Source organism: Monodelphis domestica, chromosome 2 (assembly GCF_027887165.1).
Source record: "Monodelphis domestica isolate mMonDom1 chromosome 2, mMonDom1.pri, whole genome shotgun sequence".
Classification (NCBI taxonomy): domain Eukaryota; kingdom Metazoa; phylum Chordata; class Mammalia; order Didelphimorphia; family Didelphidae; genus Monodelphis; species Monodelphis domestica.
Genome location: NC_077228.1, coordinates 507,097,027 through 507,107,672, shown reverse-complemented (window position 1 = coordinate 507,107,672; position 10,646 = coordinate 507,097,027). Strand labels below are relative to the sequence as shown.

Below are 10,646 nucleotides of genomic sequence, written 5' to 3'. Positions count from 1 at the left end.
CCTGCCAGCAGGACGCGACACTTGCCTGGGCACCAGTGTGGGGAGTGGGGGTAAAGGAAGGAGGGCCCCTCCTGCCTCCCATCCCCCCTCGGTCCTCGAGAGCTCCTTCCACCGAGGAGGCTCCTGGCTGGGGGGTGAACGAGGTCTCTCCAGTGGCCGAGACAAAGACCCTCCCCCCTTGTTGGCTCCGGGGAGAGGCGCCAGGCAGCGGCTCGGGCTGGCAGGGCAACGTGGGCCCATTCCAGGCTGCCATGGCAACTCGTCCGGGCCCACCCCTGCAGGGTGGCAGGATTTAACTCCTTCTGCTCTTGCCTTTGGCTCCGACAGCGCCTGTTCGGGCTCTGCTGGGCCCGGATGGGCGCAGAGATGGCCAGGTGTGAGAGGCGGGACGGGATTATCACCCAACCTCGCCTCCTGTGCCGGGGGTCAAGGAGGGAGGGCTGGCCCGGGGCCACTCGGGAGTTGGGAAGAGCCCGGGCTCCAGTGATCCATGGAGATTCAAAGCCTCTGGGAAAAGGAGAGCCGGGATAGGGGGAAAGGGAGAGGGGGGATGGCAACAAAAGGGAGGGGGGCCAGGAGGTGAGGGGGTTTGAAAGGAGAGAGAAGGGGAGGGGAGGGGGCAGGGCAGGCCGGGGGCCTTAGCCCCTCCCCAGGCCCATCAGGCCACCCTCGGCCTTGGGTGGCTGTATAAGGCTTGGGGGGAGGAGAGCCTCCCTTTGGAGATTCAGAACTGACCAGGCCATGTGTTCCCGGGGCTGCTGGCTGGGGCTGCCGCTGCTGCTGACCGCCATGGCCGGAGGCCAGGGTGGACCGGGTAGCCCGGCACCCCATCGGGTCAAGAGAGGCTTCACTTACCCCGGCACCCTGTGGTGCGGGGCAGGAAACAACGCGGAGAGCTACGAGCAGCTGGGTGAGAGGGGCCGAGGCGAAGGGCTAAAGGGGACACCAGGGGCTTCCCCGGGGCTGGCGGCGGGGAGGCGATGCCTCGAGCTCCCAGGCTCTCCTCCTCCTCCCAGGGGAGTATGTGGAGACAGACCGATGCTGTCGGGCCCATGACCAGTGCCAGCACGTCATCCACCCCTTCGCCGTGGGCTACGGCCATCACAACTTCCGCTGGCACACCATCAGCCACTGCGACTGCGACGAGAGGTGAGTGCCCCAGGGGGCCTCGGGCTGGGCCCCTCTGGATGCCAGATGGGGGAGGGATGGTCGGGGGCACGTGGGGGCCCCCTCAGAGCCGGGTGTCTGGCAGGCTGAAGGAGTGCCTGCGGCAGGCGGATGATGACGCGTCCCGCGCGGTGGGTCAAGCCTTTTTCAACGTCATCCGGGCACCCTGCTTTGAGCTCACCCCCGAGGAGCAATGTGTGGAGCGCTACTGGTACGGCTGGTGAGTGGCAGGTGGGCAAAGGCAGGGAGGGCGGAGGGCGGGCCGGCACGCTTCTCCTGGGCGCACCACGTGGCCGGCCTGCCCATTCCTTTGCAGGTGTAAGAACTACGGCCCCGTGCCCCGGGCGGTGCTCCGGGAGCCCATCCTCTACGAGTTTGGGGCAGGCCTCCTCCACGTCCCGTCCCACACATCCCCACCCGCCGCTCCTGGCCCTGGGATTCCCACCCGGCAGGCTCTGCCACCAGCGTGGGATGGCAAGGCTGCCAAGAAGGGGAGGAAGAAGAAAAAGGAGACAAGGAAGAGGAAGAAGGGCTCTTTCCCTACATGGCACCCAGGCCCAGGCCTGCAGCTGGCCAAGGAGTTGGCCAGCAAAGCCTCGGGGCCCAGAGCCTGGAAGCCTGATCGGGGCGGCAAGGATCCCAGCTTTGATGTCCTTCTAGATGAGCCCAAAGCCGAGGGGCCGACAGAAGCCGAGACCTGGGCCCGACCACACAGGGGACGGAGGAAGGGCCATCGAAGAAAGCTGGCCTCCCCTCTCCAAGCCTGAGCCGCTGTGAGGGTGGGGGAGGAGCGTGCAGCCTCAGCCTGGCCCCCGCCCAAGGCGCCTCCTCCTTCGCTCCTCAGCTGGCATCGGCTGGCATCGGGCTGCTGTAGCCATGGAGGCGAGGCCAGTGTCTGCTGGAACTGGAGGAACTGAGAGGAGGGCCGGGTGTGAGTGGAATCGGGATGATTCCTTCAATAAAGAGCCTGTGGGCAGAGTTCCCCCAGGGGTGCTGACCTTCATTCCCTCACTTGGGCGGCTCCCAGAGCCAGGGAAGGCCCGAGCTCATTAGGGAGAGCAGCTGGAGAAGGGATGGGGGGGCCGGCGGGGAGAGCCCCCTTCCCCACTAGCTCTGCTGGGCCTGGCATCAGCTGACCATCCTGGGCTGACAGCTAGACGCCATAGCTGGGCATGCTGCTGGGCACGGCAGGGGGTGTCTCTGGAGGGGGGAAGGGCCACTTTCCCAGGCTTCTCTAACAAAGCTTGAGGAAGTGCTTGTAAAAGAGGCACCCAGCAGCCGGGCAGTCCTGCACAAAAGTAGGGGAGGGAGGCGGGGGAGCGGGACAAGCCTGGCAGCTCCACATGCCCAGGGTGGGGGTGGCGACCCATTTCCCAGCAGTACCGAGGCCTCTCCAGGGCTAATGATGGAGGGAGGCTGGAGGGAGAGCAAGAAAGAGCTTGGTGCACTCCTGGCTGATGGGCTCCAGGAAAGAGCCTGGTCTAACCCAGGGGCCTCCCTTGCTCCCCGACTCACCTGGCCTAGTTGCTCTGAGCAAAGGGACCTGCGAGCTTGTGCTGCTGGACCAGGAGGGAGAGAGAAGGCGAGCCAGGAAGGAGGCTCTGTAGAAACACTGTTTATTCCAATGGACAGGGTTGAAGCTTCCATGAGAGGGTGGCCATGCGGCAGCGAGGCAGAGGGGAAGGGGGGGGATTCGCCCCAGGCTCTGCGCAGGCCCAGGTTTTGGCTTCCATGTCAGGTTTTCCCCCTCTGTCACCCCTCCCCCACCCCCACCCCTGAATAAATAGCATCTCCTGCAGAACTGGAGGCTGGGCAGGGGAATGTCTCTTCTCTTGGGGAACAGCCCCAGAGCTGCGGAGTACAGAAGCCGGCAGGATGCCATGGAACAAACTGACGCTCCAGTCCCATCCTTTCTCCACCCAAGAAGGGGGTCAGCGGGAGGGCTGCCACCTAGCACCTGTACTTGGACACACGGGTGACCTGCTCCATCACCTGTCCAGGCTGACCAGCATGGAAAATGTCACGTCACGCCATGTTATGGACAGAAAACGAGCTATCAGAGGGCTCGGTCCAGAGTCCCAGGGCAGGCTCCCTAGCGGTCCATTTCATCCAGCAGCGGCGTGGCATCGCCAGCAATGGACATGGGGGTGCTCTCGATCATAGGGCTGGGTGAGGGTCGCGGAGTCAGCCGCTGTTTCTGTTTCCGACGCTCTGCCTCTTTCTCTTGTAGCCACTGCTCCGCCATCTTCCCCCAGTCGATGGCGGCGTGGCTGTTGGACCTGAGGCAGACAGAAAGGCGGGTGTCAGGGCTGCTTCTAGGACCACCCAGACAAGTCCTTTCCCCCCATTAACATCAGTCTGACCTACCTTTAATCCATCATCCCAGGGGCTCACCCATCTTTCCCTTTGAACACTATACTCGGTAAGGAGGGCCCAGTGGAGTGGGCACTCCCTGGTAAGGTAACTGGCTCTTCCCCAGTTTCACCCAGTTTCACCATGAAAACATGGTGGCTACAACTCCCAACCCCCTCTCCTGGATCTCATACAGGGCACTGCCTAGAGCCCTGGGCATTTGTCCAATCCAGGGTATCAGAGGTTCCTTCTTCCCCACACCTGTCCTCGTTGCCCTCAGCCCCATTTCCTGGCTCTTCCCGATACACTTACTTTGGCTGCTGTCGGTGCCGGGAACTGGAGGAAGGCTGGGGCTGGGGCTGGGCTTGGGTGGACTGTGGGGTGGTGTTGGTTTGTAGCTGGTGGTACTGGGGTGTGGTGATGGGCTGGCTGGGGGTTGTATATGAATAGCTGGGGGTCATCAGTGGGGTGGCCACAGGTTGCTGGGCTGGGGTGGGGAACACCTTGGTGAAGAGAGAATGAAGAAATGTCAGTGATTAAAAAAGGACAACGTGGATTCCCCCCCAAAAAAGGGATAAACGAGGGAGAAAGATGCTAAGAATATAATAATAAAAAGAATAATGATCTGAAAGGAGAAGCAGTCCTGTCTCTCTTCTAACCCCTATTGGCTGGGTGGTTCTGGGGACATCATTGAACTTCTGGGTGCTTGAGACAAGTCAGACTCTTGGGTGCTCTCTCCCACAATGAGATCTCGGGCCCAGGAGCCCACCTGGAGCCTAACTCTGAAGAAGGACATGACTCAGTGTGGGCACAAATTGCTGTTCACCACCAAGGACTCCCAAGGAAGGTCACCATCTTCCCTCCCTATAGCACCTTCCCCCAAAAGGGGCCGGGCAGATGGGGTGGTGAAAAACAGAGAGTGCCTGGGAGGAACTCCTGCCTCAGTCCCCAGTAACCCCCATTTAATGAAGACCAGATGATTAGTATCTGGCCTGTGTCTCTTCCTTTCCAAAGACCAGTATGGGCAGAGAAGGATGAAGAGTGTCTGTCTATGGACCTTGGGCACCTTCCCTCCCCTTCCCCAATCACTTACGTGATATGCACTGCTGCCTCCTCCACTGCCACCATAACCATATTGGCTAGAGGCCCACTGGGCTGGGGTGGCGTTGGGATTCTGTCCTTGGCCAGTCACAGCAGCAATGGCACTGAACATTTGTGAGGTCATGTTCTGGGGCAGGGCATTTACTGCTCTGGTCAGATCTGCAATGTCAATGGAGAAGTGCATGGGATTGTGGGTAGGGCCGAGGCTAGATTCTCTGCCGGCCTTCCCTCTTCTCGTGCCACTAAGCCTCCATCCAGGGGCTTACCTGCAAGGTTGATGTTGGCAGGCGTGGCATTGATGGAGGCAGGGGTCCGGGTCCTGCTGCTGCTGCTGGGCGTGATACCTGGATGGAAGGGGAAGGTTTTAGTGAGGGCATTTTTTGAGCTTCAGCCAGCTCAGGGAGCTGGGTGGAGTTTAGTCTAGGGATAGTGAGAATGCAGGACCAGCCGCAGTGCTGACCCTCAGCCAGGCCCTATAGGGGGAGAATGGGAGGCGTTACCTGGCACAGGGTCCTGGTAATGATCCTTAAACCATCGGAAGAGCCCATTCACAGTGGGGAAAACCTGGCCTCGGTACCGGAATCCCTCTGGAGTCACACTCACATATTCTATTCTGGAGTAGGTGGGAGACAAGAGAGCAGGTATCAGTGAGATAAGCCCTACCCCACGGTGCCATGTAGTAGGTGGTGGATGGGTGGAGTAAATGAATACTAGGAAGGAGGGAGGGAGAGAGAGAGTGTGCTGTGTGTGTCCTGCATAGAGGAGTAAACAGGAGATAAGGTTGAGGGCTTAAGTCATAATCATGAGATCCTTGTATGCCAAGCCAAGGAGCTTGGACTTTATTTAGCAGGTAACAGGGCACCCCAAGTTTTAAAGCTGAGGATGAACAGGCCCAAAGTAGTATTTTCGGGCATTGAATGCGGCAGGGATGTACACAATAGCTTAGAGGGAGAAGAATAAAGGTGGCAGGACTAAGTTGGAAAGAATTCATAAAGATGCCAGGGATGAGCCAAGGTAGAGGTGCACAAGCTCCTTGGAAACTACTTCAAGAGAAAATGGCGGACTTGCCAGTTACTCAGTCTAGATCAGCAGGCTGCATGCTGCAGCTGGGGATGGCAAGGGGTGGGAGAGAGCCTAAAGCCAGCCTCCAAACGGATTATGAATGTTTCAACAGAAATTCAACTTTCTTAGGCCCTGGGTCATATAAAACCAAACAGTAATGCCTACCCAACTCATGGTTTAGAACAAACAAAAATGAAAGGCTCCTTGTAATGTCTGGAACCTGGCTTGGTTGAACCAGCAGCTCCCTCCTCACTCTGGACAGCTCCAGCATGGGATGGGCACTCACCTTGGCTTGCCCCGGGGCTGGTACCCCAGCAGGAATTTGCCAGGCAGTTCCTTACAGGCACAGATAAAATAGGGAATGAAGGTTGGTTTCTCTTTCTTGGTTTTAATGAGCAGCTCCTCTAGTTTCTAGTAGAAAGGGCAAGAGAGAAAGAGATGACTAAGGGAGGATGGGTTCAGCATTCCACCCAGTGGTTTGAAGAGAGTAACATCTCGGTTCCCAATTGGGGGAAGGGGGAGGGAAGGGAAAATTAGTTTCTTCTCTCTCTCAATAAGCAGAAAACACTGCACTGACCATCCCTAGAATCTACTTGGTGACTGTCCTGCCTCAGTGTGGCAGGACAGCTTAGCATTGAGAGACCTAGCCAAGCCAAATTACCCAAGCTTGTCCCTATCTCAGAACGACTGGGGACATTGTCAGAATATCTTCTCTCAGGGTAGTTAACCAGCACAGTGGGATAGAGCATTAGGCCTAGAGACAGAAGGTCCTGGGTTCAAATTTGGCCTCTAGATACTTCCCAGCTGTGTGACCCAGGGCAAGTCACTTGGCCTCAATTGCCTAATCCTTACCACTCTTCTGCCTTAGAATTTAGAATCAAAGACAGAAGGGCTAAAAAAGAGGAAGATGGTCTCTCTTTTACTAGCGGGGCTTTGTCCTCAGATAAGGAGGTATAAAATACATTTTGGGGGTTGTTTTGAAAGCATATGCCTTTTTATTCTACCCCCCCCATCCAAATTTTCTTCCTCCTTCACAACTCCCATCCAATGAAACAGTTTAGAAAAAAGGGTTATAAATATGTGTAGTCATATGTGTCCCCAATAAACTTTCACCTACACTTGGAGCCTATCAGCTCTCTATCTGAAGAGGGATAGCAGCATTTTCACCTTCTGGAATTGTGTCTGATCACTGTGTTGATTAGTTACTAAATCTTTCACAGACACTAAATCTTCACAATACTACAGGTTCTCTTCACTTCACTCGGTATCAGTTGCTAAGTTTTCCTTTAACTTTTTCTTCCTTCATTTCTTATGGCACAATATTATTCCATCACATTTATAGACCATAATTTGTTTACAGTTATTCCCCTAGTTGATAGTAATTCCTCCTTTTGGTTTCCAATTTTTTAAAAAAGAGCTACTAGAAATATTTTTGTACAGATGGGTCTTTCCTTCCTGTCTTTGGGGGGTAATGGTGGTATTGCTGGGTCAAACAGTATGCAATTTAGTAACTTTTGTAGTATGGCTCAAATTGTTCTCTGGAATGGTTGGACTAATTAATAGCTCCATCAATGTGTATCAAGTGTCCCTTAGGTTCTCTTATTTTTCCATGACTTCTAGCATTCCTTTTATTTTAGCCAATCTCATTTCAGAATTATTTTAATTTGCCTTTCTGGATTTATCAATAATTTAGAACTTTAATTGGGGAATGACTTTTTATTTTTATAAATTTAACTTAAGTTTCCTTCATATTTTTGAAGAGAAACTTTTATCAGAGGAACCTGATACAGATTGCCCCTTGCACCTAGTTTCGCGTTTTAATTTTAGCTTCATTGATGTTTGTGCAAAACTTTTTAATTGGTTTGGCCTATCTAGGAGGAAGAAATATTTTCCAAGTTGTTGTTATTGTTGTGTGTGTGCGCGTGTGCGTGTACACACAGTTGTTGACAGGTAGATTCTCTAGTATTTTATAATGCCTGTAGTTACAAATGCTGATGTCTACTTTCAATTTTGTTGAGATTATCCATTTTTTCAGTTAGGAATGAATCATTCTTCAAAGGTTATGTGTAGCCTGCTGGGACTCACCTTGCGATCCCCACCACCACATTCCTGGTAATACTTGTGGTTAAGCAGATCTCGAGCAAAGGATGCCATGGGCTGGACATATCGGGCAACGATTTCATCTAGGTCCTCAAATTCCTATAGGAAAGGAAGGATAAAGAGGATGCAAGGAATCACGATTAGAGAAAGAGATAAAACACTAATGTCTATATGTGGCTTAGCCACTAAAGTACTCAACTAAGTGCTTAGAAATGGTTATTCCTAGTGCACTATTATGTATAACAAAAGCAAGGAAACCTCAGTTTCTCTGAGGCTTTATCCAGCCAAATGCCCACCATCCCCTGCCTAAAAAGGGATATGTCTGGGACGTCTGGGAACACCAGAGGGTTAAGCAAAAGGCTTCATTGTAGTATGAGGTGTGTGGAAGGCCTGCCTGCCTACCATTCCTTTATAGGGAAAAAGCTGGGGATAAGCTGAAAAGTCAGCAGCATGCCAAAGATAAACAAGGGAATACCGCGACATGAACAATTTAAGTAGTGACAACTGAGATAGGTCATACTTTTTATACATAAGGGACAGGAACAAATGATTGTTCATTTTGTATTGTATACAAACAAAAGGCTGGAGAGAGTAAGGACAGCAAGTATGAGAGGGGAGGGAGGTGAGGAGGGAGAGAAGAGAGGGAGAGGGAGAGGGGGAGAGAGAGAGGGGAAGAGAGAGAGAGAGGGAGAGAGAGGGAGAGGGGGGGGGAAGAGAGAGAGAGAGAGAGAGAGAGAGAGAGAGAGAGAGAGAGAGAGAAAGGGAGAGAGAGAAAGGGAGAGGGAGAGGGAAGGAGAGAGAGAGTGTGTGTGTCCAAGAGCTGTTGTCACCCTGGGCAAGTCACTTAACTCCACTGCCTAGCCCATACTGCTCTTCTGCCTTAGAACCAATATACAGTATTGCTTCAAAGGCAGAAGAGTTTTACAAAAAAGTCAGGCAGGGGGCAGTTGGGTGGCTCTGTGGATTTTGAGCCAGGAGGTCCTGGGTTCAAATATAGCCTCAGACACTTCCTAAATGTCAGATCCTAGGCAAGTCACAACCCACCACTGCTCAGCCCTTGCGGTTCTTTGCTGTAATCACTTATATAAAAACAGAAGAGGGTTTAAAAAAAGTCAGAAGACAGGTTAGGTCCATGTCGAGCTCTTACCTCACTATTGATCCACAGGGTGGCCCCCAGGCTAAAGGCATTCTCTTTGCCTTCCTCCCGGACATCCACATGCTGATAAATGCCATCGCTGACCTTCCAGGTCACTGTTAGGTGGTTCTCTCCTTTACTGCTTGGCCGAATAATTACATCGCCCTGGTCCATGGTCTCCATCATCTTTTCTGCTTGTTTAAAGTTAATATTATGAAAGGATGGATGTGCAATCACCCTCTTGATATATGCTGTGAAGAAAGAAAGATGTAAAGATTAGGTTATTGGACAGGAAACTGGTAAAGAGTAAGGTCTGAGACTGCACAGGAGACTGGGAAATTAAGTCAGAAAAAGACAGTGGTTCAAACTCTCTCAGATTCACAGGCATGTCTCATCTCCTCTGAGCAATACATTTACTCCACTCATTGGTGATTGTTGAGGATTAACTGATCCTAAGCACTGAGGGATGGAAGCGGCAAGGAGGTGTAGGTTCTAATCCCAAACCTCAGAGACACCTTGAGTGACCCATAAATCCTTCAACTCAGCTGGAAAATGGAGAGCAATCACACTCCCCTCCCTCCATTAGGAAAGTGTGAAAAGAAAATCTTGGTTGGCCTGAGGTCTTATGAAAGGGAGAGCTACTAAAGACAGTAAGTGAATCCCTGTGTAGACCTTCTAGTTATGTTAGATCTCTCCCATGTTAGCTATGGCTGAATACTTGAGGTCCTGAGAAGAACACCTCTGGGCACTCACTGGTCCGCTGCTGCTTCCTTTTCATGTCCTCTTCCTGCTTGTGGTCGGCTGCTTCAGCATCAAAATCGTAATAAGTGTCTTTGGGCAACTTCCACTCATTGTTCTTGTCCATGAGATCAGAGGTGCGGCAAGTCAGATCTGCACTGAACTTCTCAATGTCAATCTTCATGATGCGGCAGTGAACAGTCATCCCCACCTGAACAGATGGGACAGTGAATTTGCCTGTTGCTCACTGGTTCCTTCTACCTTCCTTCTGAATGTCAGCAGAGGCTAATCCCTTGGGCCTATGTCTGATGCTCAACTTTCTTTCACAAGGCAGGCCCATAACCTGACTCTTGGCCCTAACACACCCCACTGACCCCCAGAAGTCATTCCTAACATGCTTACACATCTATTTTTATAGCCCAAATTAGCCTGCACCACTCAGAATCAGTCAGAGGTGGAAGGGATGGGAAATTCTCTAGTCTGAATCTTGCGATGTTACTGCTACTTTTTTGGGCTCTTGTGCCTCCAATTAATCTATAAACTTCAAGGTCAGAGACAATGGTGCAGCTTCCCCTCTGCTTTTTAGTGCTCAGTACAGCACGAATCTGATAAACAGAGAATAGCTCAAAGACAAAAGTGGAATCCACCTTTAAAAAACAATTTAACACAAAACCGTCAAGTCCACATTCTACCCAGCAGGTAATTTGCACACTGGCGTCCAAACTATAAGAAAGATCAGAACCATCTTGTTCTCTCATTCCAATCAAGGTTACAGCTTATTTCAGAACCTTTAAAGATAATTAACACTAAAATATGCCTGGTAAACCAGAAAACACTTTTGTTAATCAACTCTACAGGTAAGTAGCACATTATTGGTGCCTTTAACAGAAGAAGAAACAGGTTGAGGGAGGGCAAGTCACTGGTATGGGTAGGGGTACAAGACTAGCCTTGTGGGCCTTCTGACTTTCTGCCTCCAAATGTAGCTTTTTAG

At 52.3% G+C, this 10,646-nt stretch overlaps 2 protein-coding genes across 3 annotated transcripts in view; one reads left to right on the top strand and one right to left on the bottom strand.

Moving 5' to 3' along the window:
- Positions 1 to 567: 567 nt before the first annotated feature.
- Positions 568 to 2,150, top strand: PROCA1 (protein interacting with cyclin A1). The gene is made up of 4 exons (XM_007485599.3): positions 568 to 910; positions 1,017 to 1,149; positions 1,253 to 1,387; positions 1,484 to 2,150. Exons 1-4 carry the CDS (start codon positions 742 to 744, stop codon positions 1,932 to 1,934), a joined length of 888 nt encoding a protein of 295 aa, XP_007485661.1. The 5' UTR covers positions 568 to 741; the 3' UTR covers positions 1,935 to 2,150.
- A 617-nt stretch (positions 2,151 to 2,767) lies between these two features.
- The window catches only part of SUPT6H (SPT6 homolog, histone chaperone and transcription elongation factor), a 38,642-nt gene continuing 30,763 nt past the window's right edge, over positions 2,768 to 10,646 (bottom strand). For both annotated transcript variants that reach the window (XM_001368695.3, XM_007485600.2), the window contains exons 29-37: positions 9,671 to 9,866; positions 8,930 to 9,168; positions 7,768 to 7,881; positions 5,969 to 6,093; positions 5,121 to 5,233; positions 4,887 to 4,964; positions 4,613 to 4,779; positions 3,832 to 4,022; positions 2,768 to 3,446 (exon numbers count right to left, since the gene is read on the bottom strand). In XM_001368695.3, the coding sequence (XP_001368732.1) occupies positions 3,260 to 3,446; positions 3,832 to 4,022; positions 4,613 to 4,779; positions 4,887 to 4,964; positions 5,121 to 5,233; positions 5,969 to 6,093; positions 7,768 to 7,881; positions 8,930 to 9,168; positions 9,671 to 9,866 (1,410 nt within the window). In that variant the 3' untranslated portion in view covers positions 2,768 to 3,259. The remainder of the gene's footprint in view (positions 3,447 to 3,831; positions 4,023 to 4,612; positions 4,780 to 4,886; positions 4,965 to 5,120; positions 5,234 to 5,968; positions 6,094 to 7,767; positions 7,882 to 8,929; positions 9,169 to 9,670; positions 9,867 to 10,646) is intronic.

What these genes read in the sequence shown, in the direction of transcription:
- PROCA1 (XM_007485599.3), top strand. Translation starts at nt 742, where the DNA reads ATGTGTTCCCGGGGCTGCTGGCTGGGGCTGCCGCTGCTGCTGACCGCC. An exon ending in GGAGAGCTACGAGCAGCTGG is followed by an intron (nt 911 to 1,016) that starts GTGAGAGGGGCC and finishes TCCTCCTCCCAG; the next exon opens with GGGAGTATGTGGAGACAGAC. An exon ending in CACTGCGACTGCGACGAGAG is followed by an intron (nt 1,150 to 1,252) that starts GTGAGTGCCCCA and finishes GGTGTCTGGCAG; the next exon opens with GCTGAAGGAGTGCCTGCGGC.